General features: G+C 38.5%; 2 protein-coding genes across 7 annotated transcripts in view; one reads left to right on the plus strand and one right to left on the minus strand.

Moving 5' to 3' along the window:
* The window catches only part of LOC111265014 (uncharacterized), a 63,841-nt gene extending 60,440 nt beyond the window's left edge, over positions 1-3,401 (plus strand). For all 5 annotated transcript variants that reach the window (XM_086970307.1, XM_086970309.1, XM_086970306.1 and 2 more), the window contains 2 exons: positions 1,474-1,572; positions 2,657-3,401. In XM_086970307.1, coding sequence (XP_086826433.1) covers positions 1,474-1,572; positions 2,657-2,806 — 249 coding nt within the window. In that variant the 3' untranslated portion in view covers positions 2,807-3,401. The remainder of the gene's footprint in view (positions 1-1,473; positions 1,573-2,656) is intronic.
* Positions 3,402-10,034: 6,633 nt separating this feature from the next.
* Positions 10,035-22,545, minus strand: part of LOC111265013 (phosphoribosyl pyrophosphate synthase-associated protein 2) — a 16,829-nt gene continuing 4,318 nt past the window's right edge. Inside the window, exons 3-9 of one of the 2 annotated variants that reach the window (XM_022841333.2) lie at positions 19,319-19,385; positions 15,080-15,248; positions 13,941-14,060; positions 11,629-11,745; positions 10,979-11,143; positions 10,669-10,818; positions 10,035-10,249 (exon numbers count right to left, since the gene is read on the minus strand). In XM_022841333.2, the coding sequence (XP_022697068.1) occupies positions 10,235-10,249; positions 10,669-10,818; positions 10,979-11,143; positions 11,629-11,745; positions 13,941-14,060; positions 15,080-15,248; positions 19,319-19,385 (803 nt within the window). In that variant the 3' untranslated portion in view covers positions 10,035-10,234. The remainder of the gene's footprint in view (positions 10,250-10,668; positions 10,819-10,978; positions 11,144-11,628; positions 11,746-13,940; positions 14,061-15,079; positions 15,249-19,318; positions 19,386-22,545) is intronic. The other variant, XM_022841332.2, reaches the window with a different exon arrangement.

Genomic DNA, 22,545 nt, shown 5'->3' on the forward strand with positions numbered 1-22,545 from the left:
CTTCAGCTGGCTCCCAGCTCAAAGAAGATCTGCCGATGGCCGGGTTCGATGCTAAAGTTATCAAGAAAATACATTACTAGCTAAGTTATTGCGTGTGGGTATATTCATCCGTAACTACTGAATGTGGCTAAAGCTGTTACGAGGGCCGAAGCCGCAAATATGAGAAAAGAACTAGCTTCGTAAGCTATTATGTATGTCAGTACAGGAAGTGGGTTTTTATATGTGCTCTTAATGAGGCCGAATATCTACCTTTCCGCATCACTGTAAATCTGAAGGTAAATAGTGAGACGTGCTACGATTCCATTGTTCCGTGTGGATACATGTCGACCTTGTCGATCGCATTAACTACGTGAGAATTAGCACGTTTATACGAATTAAAAGATTGATCTTTGTGGAACATGGCCAACGCCGCAGCGAAACAGGAAAAAATACACAACGACCTTAATATTTTGGTTGTGTAGTTCATTGAAGATTCAATGTGGGTTAGATGAAAATAGGTTGGAAACTGGCTAGCGTGCCTCATCATAGGCCGCGTTCAGGGATGAATGCTCACTGACTATTTTAAATACGTGCAATTGCTAAATATCAGGATTCATTACCGTTCAGATTCATTTTCGTTTGGTTTTATCGCACTCGATTGATGCATTGCAGATTGTTTTCGATGTGATCTTTATCGAGCAAATAGGAGCAGACAATGTCATAATTTTATGGTTTAAGGTGGCTCATCGAAGATATCATGTATATATGTCACAATAATACACTATATGGTTTACTACATATTTTCCCGGTTTACAGGATTTGTAGATACGATGAGTCCATGCGAAATAGATATCACTGTTTTCTATGGTTGCCCATATCCTTGGTCGTTTCGCTATTGAACTGCCTATTGAGTCTGCTAAACATTTGCGGTATTCAAATTGAGCTTTTTTTTTTATGACGCTTTTATATACCGGTAGCAATAGTCGGAGTATTTTGTTTGATGTAAAAGCGGGCGAGAGCCCTGAAACAACTACGGCAACCAGAGAGTAATACTCCTCTATTCCTTTAATTAAATTCTTTCGTCTCGCTGTATATCCTATAGAACAAACGGAGCTCACCGTTTGACGGTGCTGTTTACGAACAAGCATTGAGTTTCTGACAATAAGATACGACTGGAAAATTATTTTTATGAAAATTTGTAGCTCGAGCTCGAGCTCGAATTAACTGTCAACGGCGTTACTTATTGCTATAAGGCCTAACTGTATATTACCTGTAGCATTACCAGCTAGCAATGCATTGACGGTTTAAGTTTGTACGACGACGTATAGAAAAACAGTGACGAGGTCTCATCCTTTTTACCATGTACCCTTATCCTTTTTTTTATTATTGTTTGTAAGATGGGAAATGTCTACGTCGTTTGCATTACGCATGCCAATACCGTGCTAACAAAACAACTAAATTCCGTTATACAACATTGCCTCTTTCTGTTCACAGCTTTCTTATAAAATTATGATCTCGGGCCTCTTGCAAGAAATTGAAGATCTCAAAAGAAGACTAGAATCAACGAAGCTACGATTATCTGCTGAAGCCAAGGTGAGCAAAGATATTAAACGGTCGCCATAGATGTGAACATTTATAAAATTTCCATACATTTTTGTATGTAAAAATTTTATATTGATTTTTATCAACTGAATGTGACATCAATTCAATTTAGTGCAGCCTGGCCGCACTACCGAGCTATATCGTGAATAGATAGCCACTGGTGGTCGAACATCGTATGCCGCTGCTTCTGTTGCCGCCGCCCGTGAACTCTGATTCTCGTGACGCCTGAACGCCTTTTTTCTACTTTTTGCCACAGTGAGGAAAGCTTCTTGTGAGGAAAGTGAGGAAGAGGCTCTTTCGAGCTAATGCTTCTCGCTGATTTCCTTCTCGAGTAGGTTTCCCTGGATTACGGAACACTTGCTTAATGCTGACTTGTGGCTCAGTAGAGAGCAATTTATTGATTAAAATAAGCCACACGCCAAGGACGTCTTGTTTCTAAATGGTCAGTCGGAAGCAAGGGCGCGAAAGAGATGAAGAAGGATTTACGTCGGTAGTCTGGCTGAAATCACTTATTATAGGCAGCTCATATTATATATATACCAGGCAGTGCGCTGAAACCATTCATGGGGCCTCTTTGTCTCTCTTGGGGGTAAAGCTGAAACCCTGCCTCATAGATAAATACATATATGTAATAAGTATATTACACAGATCGGCCTTTTCAATAATCGTTTAAATAGTTGGAAGCTTAACCTAAACAGAAACATTCCTACATTTCTGGTTATTTACTTTAGATCCGGTTTACAATGAAAGATTGAATTATCGATAGGATATATCGCCAAAGGAACAGACGGCCTGGAACTTTCAGCTATTCGACACCTAATTGAGCTTAGCAAACAGCCCACTCAAAACATTTTCTCATTGGTAATATTTGTGGGATCGTCGTGCGTCGCTAATACGTATAAGGAGATTTGCCAACCGTTTCCAATAAGAATACAGTGTCACCTCAAGTAATCCTTGTTCGGGGTAGGGTACATAGGCTGACACAAGTGATTTATTAAGCGCATGCCATAGATAAATCAGTGATAGATAAATCAAGATTCTATAGATATGTGACCCTTTGGTAATGTTTTTTCAGCTTCGCGCCATGGCTGAGAAGGACGTCCGTACCCTGCGAGAGGATCTCATACAAAAGAAAATTCAAGTAACCCTGACACGAAAGGAGACAGATTCAGTCATTGCACCGTTCTACAGGGACACAATTTATTCTCTTCATCCAATGATATAATCCCAAAGCTTTAACACTGACTGACCGAATTTCCTTCAGCCATATCACATCGCGTAATAAATCACCGTCATGCAAGACAGTACACAACAGTTACAGTAGAAACGTCAGAAATGCTTCAATGTAATAATTTCCTCAGATTGCCTTTACACAATATTTCCATATAGCATGAAATTGGGGTAAACAGGTGGAATAATTATCCCCAAAATATAGGGATCGTGCTTAGGAGACTGAAAATATTTTTCCATAACGCGCGCGAAGGTGTTCAACTTTAATTGCTTTGAACCCTAGCAAATACCAAAAGCCGAATACCGAGCGTATATCAATAAGTCATGGAGTCAATGGAGTAACTAAAGGCGACCGCTTCAATCCGTATAGTAATTCAAAAGATTTGTTAAACATGTTCTTGCATAGAAGAAGACCACGGACGCTGGCAAGCAACGTGCGGCACGTGCTCGGAAGACATGCACTGTATGCGTCTGTATTTCGCGTGGTCGAAAAATGTGAAACGAGCAGCCACAGTTACGGTTTATCGGAACTAACACTCATGTACCATTTAACTGATCAAAAATAGAATAAAGGCAGTATTGGAGCATCATTAGTGGATTTTTTCCATGTCTTGACGTAGACACTTACGGTAAACCTATAGAGACAATGGTGTCATCGATGCTAAATAAGAGGAGGAGCAAAAAACATCTGCAAAGTTAGAATTCTTTCTACTGTTAATGCTATTCTGCCTACCTCTTGGCAAAATAGCTCTAAGAACGGAGAAAGATACATATTCGAAGAAAGTACGACATACGCCTGGAGTGTTTTGAAATATAAAACATTAGGGATAAGCCAAACAGAAACTGAATCGTAAAAAAAAATATGAAAAGCACGAATCATAGAATGGCCATACACAAACACCTTGGGTATTTTGATTTGACAAACAAATATAAACAATTAAGGCCAGCGTTTGTTTCAAATGTACACCTTGTGTGTATCAAGTGGCTTTAATGACACGAACATGCTTAATTAGCTACAACAAGATCTTCAGAAGAATCTGATTACAGATTTTGCATTATCGGGGATACGAGGTGGGTCACGTACGTTAAACTAAAATTAAGACAAAGAGAATTCAACGGAATAAGTAATAGTAACTTTAAATATATTCAATTTGGTACGCTCGCAGAATCTCTTTTCGTTCGTAGGTGTAATGGACTTTGTGACCAGTTGAATCATAACATTAGGCTGATATCAAGGGGTGGTCGTAAGTGTGAGGTCTTCTCTAACCCAACAAATGATTCGAATAGATGAGAAAATGGTGTGAGATAACGAACGAGTATCTAATTCAGCTCACATTGGGCCACGATAATAAGTTAGGAATGGCAGATAACAGAGATGACACTGAAGAGTAATAAAGCATACAAGAAAAAGTAATCTCTTAACAAATTCAAACATGTGAGTTAGTAGTAGTAGTAGGAGTATATTTTGCAAGCAGTCGTGTCTAAATGGTACTTCTAAGTTGAATTAGCTTCTTAACGCTTGTGTATGAACGTGCCAGACCTTTTTGCGTGGATCGGAAGTTTCGATTTCATTTCTGATCTCGCTTCACTCTACCTCAAATCTAGTTTAGGAGTGGGCTTGTTTTGCACTGAAGCTAAAACGACCCAATGCCCATACGTACTGTTTTTCTTTAGATTCAAATATGAATAATGGCATTGTGGTACTCACAGGAAATACTGACTGTTGTTATAAAAAAGGATTCTGTCTATTCAGTTCTCATACGCGTTAGCACGCGGTTCTATTTCAGTGTGTTAGAACTAGGGTAACTAGAATTAGGGTTTACGGCAAATTTACGGTAGTTAAATTTACTCTTATACGCGTTGGATATTTGAGCTTGTAAGAATCAGGAGGCTTTAGCACGGTGCATCAGACTTAATTGGTGATTAAATTCCGTATGTAACTCATCACCAAGGTAATCGGTCGATCGTGGCTGGCCTCGTCAACGCAGTCGGAGAAACCTAGTCATCGCTTTTGCTACAGCGACGCATAGAATGCATAAGAAGATGGTCGTGCGTTGCTTTCACTCACATAACCGCGCGCCTGGTTGGGTTAATCTAAGCCCAAGTAAGCCTAAGTAGGTGTATCATGGCGCCCAGGCAACACACCCATTGAATGCGAGCGAAAACAACTACTGCGGTAAACACCTTCTCTCCGACAGTCAAAAGAAAAACACCAGGCTCGGACCGTAGAAGCAAACCCGATCAGGCACGGCCATAAGGCCCGACGAACCCCAAACAGTAAGCATTAAAAAGGCTGTGCATTCAAAAGAGGACATCGGCCAATAGTATCTGTCCAGCTCTAACTGACTACGACGCCTATTGCGTACCGTGGCGGCGAAATTTCCGCCATGAGTTCGTCGGACGATAGTCCATGTGTAGTAATTTGTGATGATAAAGAATTTTCATACTCGATTCATGTGCCACGCAAGTACGGATGGGCTATTGAGGACGGGCCAAATAGTTCGCTATGCGATGTCAGCCTTGTGTTTGACGACGGTAGCGTATCGGTGCACGGCGATGTGTTTATGCATCTGAGCGCGTTCTTTCGAACGATGCTTTCTGCTAATTGGATTGAAACGAAAACACACCGGGTCCACTTTCCTGAGATCAAGTACTGCCATATGAGATCGCTCGTGGATATGATCTACGCGAAAAGATTTTTCATCACGAAGCACAATATCGAGCCCATTTTTCATATCGTTCATCAGCTCCAGATGGACCAATTACTTGGCTACTATTCAGACGTCCTAACTGATAGTTTAAATCATACGAACGTTCTGGCTCTCTATCAACTTGCGAATAGATACAGTTTGCTTGATTTGCACGAGGAATGTATGCTATACGTGTTAGAGAACTGCAAGGAACTGTTCGACAGGAGAGACTTCCTTGAGGAGATTCCCTTCGAATTCGTCAAAAAGATCGTGGAACGCGACGATATATTCGTCAAGAATGAACTTGATGTCCTTCTTATCGTGCTCAGTTGGCTCAACGTCGACGCGCGCCGAGACGCTTACAAAATCGCTCTCTTTGAAAGAGTCCGTTTCCCACATCTAAATAGAAACTGTAAGCAGGTGCTAAAGAGCCTAACGCCATTTCTTGTTGATTCAGCTGTGTACACGATGTTCTGCAAAGGTAAAAGATGGCTTAACGACATGCCGATATATCAACTTAGAGCACGCAAGTTTCAACCGGTACATCTGCATTTCATTCTTAAGGTGAACTACGTTAACTTCGGAAAGCCTAATCGTGCATACGCAATTATGCTCTATTGCAATATACTTAACAAAGTTGTCCCACTTCACGAATACGATCACGGTATATCTAATAGCTACAATGCTACATTTGGACCACACGAGTATGGCGAGGGCTTTTCCGTCGTAGGTAGGTATGCATACCTCCAAGAACGTATGATCCTCCGGGGGCATAGACGCGAACGCCTCCGTCTAACAAGAACAAACCTTCAGCCAAACAAATTTGGCCGAATACAAACTCAGAATATCCACTTTCCAGTAGCAGATCAAAGCCTGTATCAAATTGGCAAGTTTCTTCCGCATGGCAGATTTCTCCAAAGGCTCCACGTTGTTGGACAGGCAAATTCGCTTGGTGCCGAAGATCTTCGAGAAATACGCACTTCATTTAATTTCGATCGCATCATTTATGGGTTGGAAAATATTAGCGTACTAAAATTCGATGTCGTCAAGAAACGTCTAACCATGGGACCAGCACTAATGCATACCGAAGATGTAAATAGAGAAGCGCTTAGCACAAGGGCATGGCTCTTTGTTCTTCTTACAGATCGGATGTGTAAATGGATTTATAGTGAAGAATACTCCTTTGTATTAAGCAGCGCACTTGATGGTCTTAACGAGGTGATCAAAATTAACAACAAAGACGGGCGACTAAGTCGTGTTTCGTTCAAACCGGAGACACCCGGTCGACGTACTCTGCCTCGCGGGGTTCACGATATACTCCTCATCAGAGACACGCTTTACATATACGAATGTTTAGACGTTCTTAGGAATGATACTAACAAAGTTCATAGACGATTCCGTGCGATGAACGCGCAGAGCGGACAGTTTACTGGTATCATGGTTGTCGATGCTGAAAACGACGATCCGACTGCGAAACTACTATTTTCAATCTGTGAAATGGACTTTAATAAACTGGAACTGATCGATATACGAGGCAAACCTCATATTGTTGTAGTACCAAGAAGCTATCAATTGGGCACCCTTTGCTACTTTGGCGTGTTCCAGATAATTCGAGAGTTGGCCGATAACGGTGATAGCCTTAAACTAAAGAAGGTTCGTCTTGACAAACTTGATATAAACGAGTTTCGAAAATTGCCAGAGGACTCTTGTGTCAAAATAGAAACAAGCCAGATTCCTGTGGATTTCCATCCGTGCGCTCACGCCACATTTATGCATGATCAACTACATCGACTCAGTGATTATTATCTCGAGGAACTCGAAGGCCTACGAAGGTTTGCTATTTAAGATGGACTTGATTTTATAGACTATGATAGGGATACATTTTCAGTCGGCCGAGTTTGGATGCACTCAAGATAAAAAAAAAATATGTACGTTTTTCAAGTTTGCTGTCATTATCTTTCATTGATAAATCGATAAAATAATGCGTTGCAAATAAGCCTGACTTATTGAACGAGCTAATATATAATATAATATAATATGTTGATGGAATATGTACAACTTCTGCCAACATATTAAGATGAAATCTGCATATACAGTGCTTGTCAATCGTTCCTCTCTGTAGCGTTATGTATCTACATCTAGTCCAGCTTACCATTTATAAATGACACATGTATCAGGCCGTCAATAAATGAGGCCTTCGAAATATATGCTATCTTATAACGGCGGAATACTTCTACTCAAACTTTAAAGTCTGCAGCCATTCACTCGAATACTGTCATCCGGGCTTTCAGCGGGCGAATCATAGCGGGCCATAAAAGATTAGAAAATTCGAGTCGTTTACGAACTTGAATTTTAACTATAGCGGCGAACATATCGTGGCGTAAAAAACTTCAATTCTACCAAATTTTTCTACTAAAAATGCCATGAGCCCTTAATTTAAAAATTTTTGCACGGAACTAAAAAGTGAGCCTCGTAGAAAGCCCGCTACGAAAGTGAATAGCAAAGAGTTGAAAGCTGTGGTGGGAGCAGACCTATTTCATACTGCGCACATAAAAATACGATACATATATATTTGCGTTGAGTTCATAGGGGAAAAAGCTGAGCAAATGGCTGCCGTACGTTTTTACCGAAAATCAAAAACAGATGTAGAGACGCTTGCTTCCCTCTGCTCGAACAGCTTACAACAGTGACCAACTGTTACATCACAGAATCGGACTAGCTACATTAATCGTAGCTGAGCCAAAAACTTTCGTTTCTTGTTAAGTAGTTTGATACAATGTGTTGTCCACTATAGCTACGTACAGTTCCTAGTTCATCGAGTACGGCTTGAGTGCTATTAGAAAAATACTATGAAGAAACTCTGCGTTAAGTAGCCGGCATGAGCGGGAAAAAACAAACCACTCATGTTGTACGACAATAGTCGACCTAGCACTGCAAGTGTGAAATGGCAAAATTTACCATTGGCAGTTCTTTTCTACCGACCATACTTCCCATACATTTTTCAAACCTTCAACAATTTTTTTTAATATCAATATGGAGTCGAAGTTGCTTTTCGTAGAAGTCTCATATATTATACTTTACAGCAGCGGAACAAATGCTACTTTTCAAATGGCAGGAAGTGGTAGCTTGTGACAAAAAGTCTGAAACGGTTCACTATGCCAAATAAGACGAGACTGATAATTCCCAAAAAGACACGAACGGAGAGCAGGGAACACCTAGAAAAAAGCAATTTGTTTATGGTAATGTAATAATTCTTGTAGTGCCTGCGTCAATAACATTAGCGACCACTCACCAGTGTCAAGGTTATTTAGAAAACATGCTGGTAGAACTGTTAAATCGTAGAGTTAAGGTAAGTTTAGCACACATTCTAACTTTCTGGTAAACGAAGACGATCCAGAATGCTAATTGTGAATCTGACTTTATCGATTGTCGGTAGTAGTAGTAGTAGTAGTAGTGATAAGAAAATCTACCTATATATACGTATATGCTACGCAGCCCTTAATGATATATGAACAACTTACATGAGGTCCTTAAAGTCCACACGGGCAATGCACGTACAAACCTAATGAATAAACTTGAGGCAAACTATGATAAGATGCAACAGCAAAAAAACACAAGTTATATGCTCAAAATATTTATTAAACACAGCATAACGTTTTACATTATCTTGTAATTATTCACTGTCGTCTGAAGTGTATTGTTAATTCAACCAGAATAGTTTTTGCTATTATTACGTTATGTAGCATACTATTTCGATAGTGTATTAATTATTATACATACTGTTATTCATCAATATAATAGTATCGATCGAGATAAAAGCGATGTGTCTAGCACGTGTTCAATTAGTGGTGTGTCTGCTTAGCATCCGATCTCCATCCTTGCTCATTGCGGCTAGAGTTCGACTCTTGAAAATATCTCATAGCATGTTGTAACCTGTGTAGCGTCATCCATCGTGTTTCGATCCTCTTGTCCGCGCGCTATGCCTCCCCCCACCACGTGCACTCAGCCTCCTAAAAGAGTACTTTTTCACAGAGTACGACTTTTAGGTTGTGATCGGACGTCGATGTCATCGCAGGCCAATTTGTTTTGGCTTTCAATGGTGGTTGTCTCTTGTTATGCACCATTTCCGAAAATTCTGTTACGCTATGTATTAGACAAGGCGTACATCATCTGTGTTCATGACAACGTCTGCAACTGCAGACGAATTATGCTGTTTGTCATCAGAGATCGTGAACATTTTGAGAGACAAGCGTACCCGGGACAGCTTCGAAAACTGTAAATGATGCCTTTATATGTATACCTTTTCTAAAAGCATATGATCCCAGTGATTCTGTCATTGAGTAAGTGGTCTGCTGACGTGAGCAACGTACCTGCCGTTTCTTTTTCAGCTTACCATTTGTTACCGTGTGTTAGATATTATCTTCCTGCCTATGCAACGCATCGGCTACCAACAAGACACGGCCTGTTGAACGCGTTTATACATATGAAGTTTGATTGAACATTAAGTAAGAGACAATTAAATAGTCCTTAAGCTATACTTGATCAGATTTATTCGAGTCGCTTTTGGACTTTACTCAATCTTCAAGAGTAACATTTCTAAACAGATATGACATAGATTCCTTATGATGAATCCTGCGAATGGCCTCTGATAGAAGAATAGATATATCGACTGTCTTGATCTTGTGGCATTGCATTTTCTGAACCTCGTGGGGTACAGTATTCGTCACCACAACCTAAAAATAAGGTTTCTAAAATTATATGTGATACGTATGTGTAAAGTTTCGCTTTGCTATGATAACTCAAGCTGCAAACTTAAATGTCCTATGCATTTTATCGTTTCTAGTTAGCGTATCAAACTATCTATCGTTGGTGTCGAATCGGAATGACAGGATACTTCATTTGACCTTCAACTGATTCTATGACTGCTTCTGATTATGGCATATTTGTCAATGACAGCTTGAAAATTGTACCTATTCGGTGAACCAACTTGCCGACCTTCCCTGATACATCATTAATACTGGGCTACATTTCAACTAGATACATTGATCCAATATTGATTAATGCGCGTAAATACAATCGTGTAAAGAGATCAACAATAAAACTAACATAGAATCTGTTTTTAACAGTTGAGCAAGATATGATTTAAGAAACAACATCGATTACATACCTCGTCTATTGGAGAGGCTTCAAGCAGTTGGGGAGCATCTGATGAAAGAATTCCGTGAGTGGCAAGAACATAAATTTTGTACGCTCCGCGTTCATTCAAAACCTCGGCGGCGGCTACGAATGATGCCACGTCATCGATCATATCATCCACCTATCAGATATTACCTCACATATTACATCTAGATTTAGCCATGCTTCGGTACTAACAGAAATTACATTTCAAGCAAACATCTCCTAGAATTAGGCTTTGCAGAGACACGCCGGGGAAAACATAAATATGGTAATACTAGTTATGTCTTCCGATCACTCACCATAATGGCAATTTTTCCACCGACGTCACCAACAACGTTAATAGGCGGCTTTTCCTTAGCAGCGACCAGAGGAAGTGTGTTTATAGCGGCTGTAGTGCGAGCTGTCGTGTGACTTGGCTGTGGCGGCGGGGAGTTTCGCCCGTCAACCATTTCACTCTCACTTTCCTATATGACATCGTTAAATTTGCATGAGCTCGATTTAAATTTGTGTATACTTCTTATACGCTTCTGCCTTACTTTTGTTACTGAATGCTGAAAAACATCGAAAAACCCGTAAATATTTCCAGACACCCAGGGCACTTTTTCAACATTCGAATGCATCATTTACATTTTGGACGCAAGTGTCTGTGTTTTCTAAATTTCGTAAAATGGTGTACAATACGCTCATTGACATTTCTTAGAAATTAGGCACATCTGACTAATCAATACATGTACCCTCACGGAGCTTCGGGCTCATAAATTGGTACAATAGTTATTCCAGCTATATTTGCCAAGCATTGGTTGAGATACTATTTTTAAATAAGCCTATGGGTGATTTTATGGTGGAAGAAACTGCGGTGCAGTATTAAGTCAGCTATATATTGCTAGAGGTTCCACAAAGGCGTTTGTAGACCGCTGGATAACCTAACCGTGATTCAGATCTCGCTTACCTTGTGCTCACCATGAATAACGGCAATGCCGAGCCGAAGCCTTTCGGCGTATGAGGTAGCCTTGTTTGCGGAGGCGGGATTTCTAGCAACGATCACCGCGTTGCGGTAATCTGGAATCTATAGAAGGTGAAACAGAAATTATTTTTACTATAAAACTTCTCAGAAACGAGTTGGAAGATAAACTCGTCTCTGAGATTTTTTTCAGTTCATTAAAAATAGATGGTTTTCGCTTTTAACGTCCATTGGCATGGTACACTACTTAACCTGGTGGCGCTGTGTAAGTCGTACACCAGGTACGACTATATCGAAACTTTCCAGGTATGGGTTCGCCATACAACGCTCTCCGTCGCCGACTAAAATTTGGCACACCCTTTCACAACAGGAGTTGCATTCTTGCAGTTATAGTTCCTCAACGAAGCACGTGCCACCCTCACATGAAGCACAAATAGACAAGGAGGGTAAAGAATATTCGTTCATTTTGCGAATTCATAGATGGGAGCACATTCAGCATTAACTTTCTTGAGCATAAGGGAGCAAATGAGAAATTTCATTTACATTAATTACATCTCTTTTCCAGGAATTAACGATGAAATCGATTCCTCGAAGTTACCTTTATAATATTCAGTACTTATAAAGCTAATGCGATAAGCAATTTGTTCGTCTGGGAAGTTACCCATTAAACATTATATATATATATATATATTATATAAAAGACTGTCTCGCTGACAAGAGTAATCGGTAAGCCGTCCTTCACGACCTATAGCATAGTAAATCGCATTTAATAAAAATCTGTAGAGTATATTCATAAGCTTAATGGTCAGTTATGTAACGTTCTGGTCAGTTTCAATTCTAGTCAATTCTTCAGTAAAAATTTATCAGAGTAGAATGAAATATACAACTTCTCCCTCTAACCAGAAGACAGCAGAGTCATAACTATGCATATAGTTAATTAGTTCAAGTTAAACTCTATGACGCTTTTTAGAACGAACCGTAAGGATTCTCTTGCTATCCTAGAATAAGTAAATAGAAGTTCTATTCTGCACGCAAGTGAATTAATAATCGATATGTTCCTAAATTTTCTGTCTTGTATGGTAACAGTATAGCTATACTTTAAATCCTGTTCGCTTGCAGTCACTGTGTGACTCGTACTTTCATACATTATAAATCAGTGCAGTAACTTTGGCGGCTGAAAACAATTTTCCTTTCCCATAATCTGTCGGCTACAACGTGTGTAGTTTCTTGCGACCCGCAACGACTCATCGAAACTTTATTAGAGCATGAGATTCAATTGTTGGTGAACCGATGACTACTTTGTGTATAACCTTCAAATGATGCTTGAAGCTGTCTTACTACCCCAAAAGCTTATGGTAAGAAATGAGTAAAAACCTAGTCATAATGAATAAAAAATTCTGTTTAATCTAAGTAGACAGCCTAATCAAAATCTTTTTAATATACTAGTGTACTCCTGTCGCTGAAATAAGAAATTTCAGCTTTTTTTATATACAGATTTATTTTAGTTTATAGATTACAAGGCAGCGGATACTTATATCTACACAGACCGCCAAAAAGCCCGGCTCCGACACTGACGTTGTACTTCAAGAGTTTCTCCGTATATTATACAAAAGCTGCAGACCAGCCACCCAAGCAGTTCTGCTTGGGAATAGAGTACTTGTGCAAGTTGGACAGACAATACCGGAAGACCTTGCCTATAAGATTTGACTGAGTATTTCGACTCAGACAGCGAAGAAATACGCAGCCCAGATCAACAAGTTTCCCCTCACTGTTCCCCGTCGGCAAAAGAAAAGCACCAGATCTGCAGTTGTCATAAGGTCGGCACGCCGCTTCATTGTAAGTATGCAGATTTAACAAGGCAAGCAGACACAAAACGACACATGTTAGCGGAAGAATATGCGTCAAACAATTGCACAGTATTACAGCTTTTCCTAAAATAGCTCCTAATTACTGTCTATAGTAGATTACTATTATTTCCTACATATTATTGCAGAGTGTCATTTTTGCGATGAAATTTAAACTGGACGAATATTGAGAATTTGAATCCTCAGGTCAAACTCCTCTATTGTGAGCCTTTCGAATCACTTCATCTATTCAACCACACATCAGATTTGAACTATTTTTAATGTAAATTAAAAAAAAAAGCAAATCTCTCTCCTAAGGCGATATTGGGCACGCATCTCGCAATTTTCCCCAGCAAGTTTTTTTCAAAACTACAATAATAGTAATAATTAAAGAGCTGTCAATAAGAGTATGCATTAATAATTTTAATTTAGATGATAAAATGGAAATTGACATACGCAGTCGGTGATGTATTGAAGAAGAAAGGGGCTTGCACGGAGGTTATCTACTGGAATGTCAAAAAAACCCTGGATCTCCTTCTGGTGCAAGTCCATCGTAATTACATGACTAAGACCCGCCTGCAATACAGAATAGAACAATTTCATCAGTCTGATATCTTAATTAACATATTACACACAAACAATAAGAAAGCGACTAAAAAGCGGGAAATGAAAATAGGGTTTGTGAAATGAAAAAAAAAAAAAAGAAACATTGCGCTTGTAAGTAAACACTTCAAACTACTACATTTTCAAAACCATGGAGCTGTCCTTACATTAAACACAGCTTAGTAACATCAACTGTGAGATCCATTTTATAAGATCTAATTGAGCTACCGCTGCGTACGTTATTCAATTGCAAACAAATAAAAAAAGACTATGGCTATGTGCAAGCTTTTTCAGTATTCTGTAACCGGTTCCAGCCTACATTTTTGAACACCAAGATGCACTATAACAGGCATACAATGTCTGTTAGATACTTTTCTTTGTATTTTGAATTTACTGTAATAATGCAGTATCTTTTCTATAAAACAGAGCTTGAACAGCAGTATATTATATAATAGATAAATAATTAGAACAGTAACAGTAAAAAATCCGTATGTACTCCTGCAGCTGAAAGCGAGAAAGAGCGTTTCGGTTGAAATTTGTATAGCAGAATTTTGAATGAAATTTGTACAGAATAAGGTTTTAGTACAACTGGTAGCAGTAACTCGAAAAGCTCTTTTGGACTCGCTTAGATATGGACTGCATGTTTTACTCGCGTAACGAATTTCCCAATCGTTCAGCGAGGAAAACCTTACGGTATTGTGATGTCTTGTGATTGGAATACAACAATTCTGCTTCATAAGAGGCATCTTAATTTTGGCTTAGTTGCTTATGAGCCTATATATGATATGCGTATACGGATAGTCATGTAAGTGTAGCGAAATACAATAAAAGGTATTTGTAGCATAACGTTTATTTATTTGTGCGTCTTTTTCTTTAAATTAGAATCATTAAAACTTATATTAGGTTTGTTAAAGTCTAAAATTATTATAAAACCTATACTATATGCATTCAGGGATATATATTGTTATTTAATTAAAGAATGCCTTTTATACCTTGACTATCATCTGCGCAAGAAGTTTGGATACAATGCATCCGCGTTTGCGCATTTTGCTTTGTTTCGAATACGGTAGATATGGAATAACACCGACGATGTTACGGGCAGCAGACGTCCGACAACAATAAGCCATAATGAGTAGCTCCATGATCGAGTTGTTAACATCCCTGCGGGCCGCGCAGCACGGTCGAAAACAAGCGCCGCAACAATGAATTGAAGGAAAATTAATAATTTATTACTAAACAAATAAACAACAATCATTTTCAGCAATTCAATTTTAGCAGAGTGTAGAAAACTAGGATTCGTTAAGAATTTTATTTTTTAACCTAATCTACTTTCAGAAGTTCGCTTTGTCTGGATGATCTAAATAATTGTAATGAGCTAACAAGCGCTGCAGTCTATTTGGCGCTATATGGTATAGCTAATTTTCACCTTCATGAAAGCTTAGCCAGTAAACGTTGTTCATTTTCTCCCTGTAAAAGGACTTCCTCTTTCTACAAACTACAAGACTGTCATAAATATTGCTGCCTCTCTTACTTGCGTGATTCAGTATGTTGTGTACATTTTTCTTGTTATTTCCAAAAGGCTCCTGTGTATCGCGATATCTTAGGCATAAATTGGTTGTTAGTTTATAGCTGACAACAGAACTCTTGTCACAAATTTTAATTTAGAAACATTTTACACTCGACGGCCATTGTACTCCATTGTTAGAAAAAAACTTAGTTTTCCTTACGCGAAAAAATTTTCGATGCCACGAGTTCATACAAACTAAAAAAAATATAATTGATACTGCGCCATAGAAAACAGCTCAAACTCCTTCTGAACTAGAAAAACAAAATAGGAATAAGGTAATGGTGACTTATGATTTATTGAGCTAAGAGCAAGGCAAGGATCTGCGGACAGCCATTTAGTAAAATAAATACGACGTAGATCTCTTGTACTGAGCAAGATATCCAGCACCAAAACCAGCATTCAGCCATTCTTTGGACATGCCAATCTTTCTACTAGAAAAGGCATCCAGATATGGATTTTTCCCTAGGAATTGTTTCAAAAACCGCTTTAAACAAAGACAAATATTTCAAGTAAATTTTTCACATTAATTAAAATCGTCATTTTCGGCAGTCATGTTTACCTAATATGACTACCATCCATTAGGATGATAGCTTCAGTTCGGAACCCAAATCTATAACTGGCAATTTTCAAAACATTTTTCTTTGTTGTTTGCAAATAACTTTGTAGTAACCGTGCTTCAAGGAACATTGGTAAGCGTATACTCGTTAGGGTGTAGCTCAAACGCACTACATACGAAAAAAAAACCAGTGGTTCAAAATTCCGAAAGTCCTAAAAATGCGGAATGTTCAAAATATGTAAAAAGGAGAAAAATAGCTAACCGTTGAAATATATCATTTACCGATTGATATTCTCCTTTCCGTTAACTGATCGATTTCATGCATCAATTATGTGTATTACCATGGCTTTTTGAGACATTTTTTGCTTATATTTCGAAATTTCGTAACTGTTCTTCGCAATAGTGCGTTTGATGTTTAGCTGTAAAGAAGACTGGCGTTTTTCTGGTACTGACAATAGTGAGTGACTGCATTCCCGATATGACAATCTTACGGAGAATGATGCTATCTGTTCCCTAGGACATACTATCATAAAGAATCACGGCCTACAACATTTTCCCTGTACTGAAATCTGCATATTAAACATACTGAGCTCAAATAACAAGTCAAAAAGCAAGCTCATAAATCAATACTTACTTGTATGAAATTGAACAAAATATAAATCGAAAATAAATATTTAGTATTTATTTAGAAGAATCACAGTAAATGCTCACGAACGGATTTCACAGACATGGAAAATCTATTTCTACAAGTTACTTAACATTTTTAATCCCTTTACCCCGAGTAAACATCAACATTACAGAAACGGTATAATAACTTAACCTTTTGCAGTAATACTAGGTATACAAGGATAGTATCACAATCAACCGGATTGTATTACAAGTACTGAGAGCAGTGTTTTAAGATCAAATGTGTCAACAGCTTCGTAGGTAGGCGAGTATCTGTTATTATATACAAAAGCTTCCTTCCTAATAACATCGCATAATCCAACATAAAGCATTACCACGAAATGAATGCATCAGCATACAGAGTAAGCTGTTTATTAATCCTGCTACTCTGGTGACGCCACAGCAACCCCTGCCGTACGAATAACTTTATATAGCATAATCTATATGGATAAACATTCAGACAGCACCAAGTTCTGCCAAGAGTTGTGTCTTTTTTCCAGCAAAACGTGTTAAGTATTCCGGAGCGAACCAAACAGTTACGCCGAGACCATACCCGATTTCTCCCAATTGCGAAATCTCTATGCAAATGAGGCCCAACGCCTCATAGGTCTATAGTCGCCCCACTAAGCAAACAGTCGTGACTAGCGTGGCTCTATAGTATACTAGTAAAGTGCGGAGAAATAGTACTTGGTATGTTTGTGACCGCGCCAGACGCATTAACCCCAACCCTTGTACTAGACTCGTTGCATTGTTCTCACGCGATAAACAGAAAAAGTAAAGTTCTCGTTCGGGAAAGGTGAAACCAAAGCAAGGTAGTGCGTCGCTTCTAACCACATTTTCAGCAAAAGCAGTAAAGAATAAAGTCTCTGTCATTCTCTCCGAACTCAAATAACAAGTTTCATGCATTGCACAACAGTGACCCGCGTTACCAAGTATCATCTGCTGTCGTTCTTCCTGTGGCAGTAATCGCAGCAAAATAATATCGTAACAAGTTGTTAGACTTCGTTCGTTAGACATGAAGCTACCTCTACGAGCAAACATTCCAAATCACCTTATTTTAGAGAAAACCTTTATGTAGACCCCTGCAGTAAGCTTGGCGTGTTCGTTCAGTGCAATCGCACTAACTACCTACTAGGCGATCATTTGAGGGTTGGCACCGTTAAGCAGCTCGCTGGAGTGGTGTTAAGTAAACAAGAAGGACGCAATATAGAGCTACAAAAAAAATATTTTGGTTTACGAAAAAATACGACATTAGTTCTGTAAAACGGAGTACGCTCATCGGTTCATAACTGATCCACCTTGGCTTAACTTCACGCAAAAATAGACTGAAGAAAATAATAAGATTAATAAACAAAAGGAAACAAGCTGAGAGACTGCTACGTTACATAATTTATAGAGCTAAACCAGACAAAGAAAAAATCAATATATCAAAAGGAAGAGAAGCATTGAAACTCAATTTGTTTAAAGATTCTCATCTTGCTATTATAACAAGATGTATTTCGGCACGTCTTGATGGGATAAAGACGTTCTACGTTCGCCTTTAAACCGACCAAAGGCAAACGTAGAATATGGAAAAGCCTACTTGCCGCCTTCAGATAGATACTAGATTAGTGAACTACTCATTTGAATCACAGGTAGAAAACGCCCACAAAGATGTCTTCGCTGAACAGAGTTCTGACAAAATGGATTGCTCGAACATTACAAGTGCAAGATCTCAACACCTCAGAAGATCGCTTCCATTTGAACTTCATAGGTATTTCCATGTTTATTGTGTTATCATCAGTTCCAGTTTAAAATATTTTTTGAAATTCAAGAAAATAAGTCTTCTAAGTTTTCACTCATGACTCTGTATATAACAGACAATTAGGCGTTCGCCTGATTTTTTTCAATTTCCTCCAGTATAGAAGTATTGCATAACTCTAGACAGAGTACGGCAGCGATAATCACGTAGTTGAACCGTATCGCTCGAACCGAGGATTACGATATGCGTGTGTGAATGTGACGTTTAAGAAGATAGAAATTCTCAGCTCTGTGTGTACGTCTCAGAACTCACTGGCGTTGTAAATTGGTTATACGTGATCGATACCAAAAAAGATCTGAACGCACTAACCTAGTGCATACTGTACGAAAATAGCATTATGATATATAGTTGAAACGAAACGAGCATTATGCATGCAGTCGGCCATTACTTCTTGCAAACCATCACATTCAAGTTTGGACGAAACGTAATGTTTAAGGCTATATATCAGTATTGAAGGTACAGTATGTATGTCTGTTTATCACAAATCATTAATCGCTTTAACTTGACCATACCACATGCAAAGAATTCGAGGCGATGACGGGACGAAAAAGAAAAACATTTAAGTTGGCAGTTTGGTGTCGTTGGAGTTGTTGTCTTTAAATAATTACCTCTCTGAACGATTTTAGGTACATTATACTTACTTAGATCCAGTCTGGATGATGTAGACATCTCGATTGCGAACAGATTCTGCGCAGTCGACAAGTGTCTCTAAATGAGAAATACGTAGAAGAAAAGGTAACATATAATTATATTTGATATAAAATGGAATGTAAATGGGCAAGTTTTGACTATTTCTAACGATTTGATCTCTACAAACGCTTTGCTGGGAAAGTCATTACCCGCAGGATTAAAATTCTTACGTATGCTGCATGTAAATAGCTAAATCAACTAGAAAGGAGTACGTAGTAGAAACGAAAAACCGAACCGAAAGAATAATTCGTATGTGACAGCATGAAGGCGTAGGCCAGAGTGTTTCATATGCTCAGTATGCTAGGTAGTTCAGGTATGTATATATTCATCGAAGATATTTGAAAATTGTTCTATTATTGTGCAGAGATGACTCTCCCCATATTACTACTTACCGGACAACAATAAAGCGCTATTCCTACTAATCTTATTAGATTATGTAGTTTGAAAAAATTTTAATGATTTGGGGTATTATATACGTTATTACCTTTAATTCTGCCTGATTTGTTTCATTCTCTTAGTTATACGGAAAAAAATGAGGGGGTGCACACTGGCATCAAGAACTAACAGACATTACATTTACTGAAGAGTTTATAAAGTAAAGGCAAAAGCTACTTTATTTAAGAGATTGCTGTTGACCTACTCTGGAGTTTAGAAGTTCAAAATAAAAGTATACGTCGACCCTCTTATGGCCTTGGTACGTAACTGTGACACACACATCCGACTCCATGACGACTAAGTTCTCGATGTTTTTTGATTATGAACTTGAACACTACTGAGTGCAGGTTAGATGGACATTTTGCGCGCAGAAATGGCAGAAAGAACGCGCATCGATCGTCACATTCGTTCATCTTAGTCAGCGTGAGACGACTTGTTACGAGCGGCTGAGCTAATTAAAGCTCAAAAGGTTTCATCGTAATGAAAAGGGGCAAACTGTCAAACAACCACGGCTTTGAGAGCAGTTGACTTACTTAAATTGCTAGTAAAAAATTTATTATTGTATAAAGACTTAGACATTCAGTAACTAGTAATGTCGAGCCATTACATTTCAAGTATTAACATGCTTAAAGTCAATCTAATGTTCACTGTTGTACATATGAATTTTATGGAAGTTCATAGTTGAAGTTATACAATAGGTGAACAAATTGAAATTAAAATTGTGTGAAACAACAAGAATTGTATTGTTAACAATTTGTTGTAAGATTTACCTCTATGACCGGTGAGTAATACGCTTAGTACAACCGATGTCTTTCACATCTAATAATAATTCTGCGTGAATTATTATTGCCAACTGCTAATACGTGCCCCACTTAGTTTGATTAACCTGTGAAATACATTTATGACAGTAGCTTCATAAACTTAGTTCATAGGCATTTATATGGCAAGTTCTCTGTAAACAACATGTACCCCACTGTTGAAATCTGTTATGGGCGCCGACCCTATGAAACATTTGTTTCATAACTTCATCATGCTTCATAGCTTCATCAACATGATTCAACATAGCTTCATAAACTTGATTTATAGGCATTTATACACCAAATTCCTTGCAGACGACCTAGAGCCCAGTGTTCAGAGGAGGGGATGAGCTTCCCAGCCCTTACTTCAGATTATATCAATTACCATTTAATTACCATACTACTACGATCTTTACGAAAAAATGGCTTACAACAACAATAAAAAGTTGAAGCGAATCCAAAATGAATGTTCATTTTGGATTCGCTTCAAGTATGTGTCAATGTCTGTTAACTATTATGGGTATTGGTCGATTCTCTGAAAGTATTAGAAACCCCGTTTCTGTAATATATCATCGTCTTATAAAACTATGAATGATTTGTATAATGTAGAAAATCGATGGGCAGAAGTAGAAAATAGAAGCGAAAAGGATATGAGGGTACCGTTTTGATAGCTAAGCTGTATGCGTTCTTTTACAACATGTTTATAACATTTCTTAGGTCTTCAAAGTCGCCTTTATCCGTTATTCTTTGTACTAGAAGAAAACAAATTAATCCTTTCCGGAATAACACTGGAATCTTATAATGAAGAAGAAAGCCAATTCACCTTAGAGATTTGTGCAAAGAGTAGCTTTTGCCTGATATTTTTGCACTAAATGAATGTCACCGATGCTATAAACTTCCTTGATTCTTTGCACTTGACGGTACACGTTGCCTCTATGCGGCTTTCGAAGAATCAGAACGTTTGGACGAGTCTAGGTAAACTGATCTCATGTCGGTCACAGTTACTACTAAGGTTTTTGCAAGCTTAAAGATGTATTAAAAATTATTCTTGAAAGGCTTAGTTTAAAATTAAAAAAATTTGGATAGAATATCAATTACACATCACAACACGTCCGGGAGAGACATCTCTGTGGGCACATACAACAATTTTGTTGAAGCGTTTATTTTTATTTAGATGCAGCTTATACGTAAAAAACATTTCCTTTGCCCCAATTTAGATTGATCACTACGGGTATATTATCACTGCAAGCAGTAAGCACTTTACCCACCAGGAGAAATATATCTAATAGTAGAATCATTCGCAAGCTCCGCAGACGTGGCACAGTGCCCAACGAAATTTTGAGCACCATTCTAGTTTTCAACCACATAACACCTAATTTATATTTATCTTTTCACTCACTGATGATCTATGCATCAACACAGGTAACCATTTCATCTTATTGCTATTACAGTTCAGACTGATTACCTATTGGATCAAATCGCATCGACCACGACGTTCGCTTCTCAAAGGAGTTCAGAAACCCCTATGCATATAAAGGTCTATCCGTCCTTTCCTCTGCCTTAACTATGTTAAGTCGTCAATTATGGATACGTTGTTCACAGAGCGAGCGCCCACAATTCCGGGCCCCTTCTCGGCGGGCTGGTAGTGGAACAAAAATCTGAGAAATCCGTTTTGCTTCGCACGCAGAGAAATTCACTCACATCGCAGACGGAACCAACTGAGGAAGCAAAAATAGAAACGGCCTCAAGATTCGCAGGTTTTTTACATTTTTCTTGCGTTTCCTGAATTTTTAGTTTGTGAGGTACAGACCACCCGCTACTTCACATATGCAAATTACTAGACTAGATAGAAAAGAATAGTAATCTCGAAATTCGCACAAAAAAGCAGAGCCCTGTCAAATCTTAAAGATGCTGGGCTATATTAATATAGTACTCATGAATACATT

Source organism: Varroa jacobsoni, unplaced genomic scaffold (assembly GCF_002532875.2).
Source record: "Varroa jacobsoni isolate VJ856 unplaced genomic scaffold, vjacob_1.0 scaffold_923, whole genome shotgun sequence".
NCBI lineage: Eukaryota > Metazoa > Arthropoda > Arachnida > Mesostigmata > Varroidae > Varroa > Varroa jacobsoni.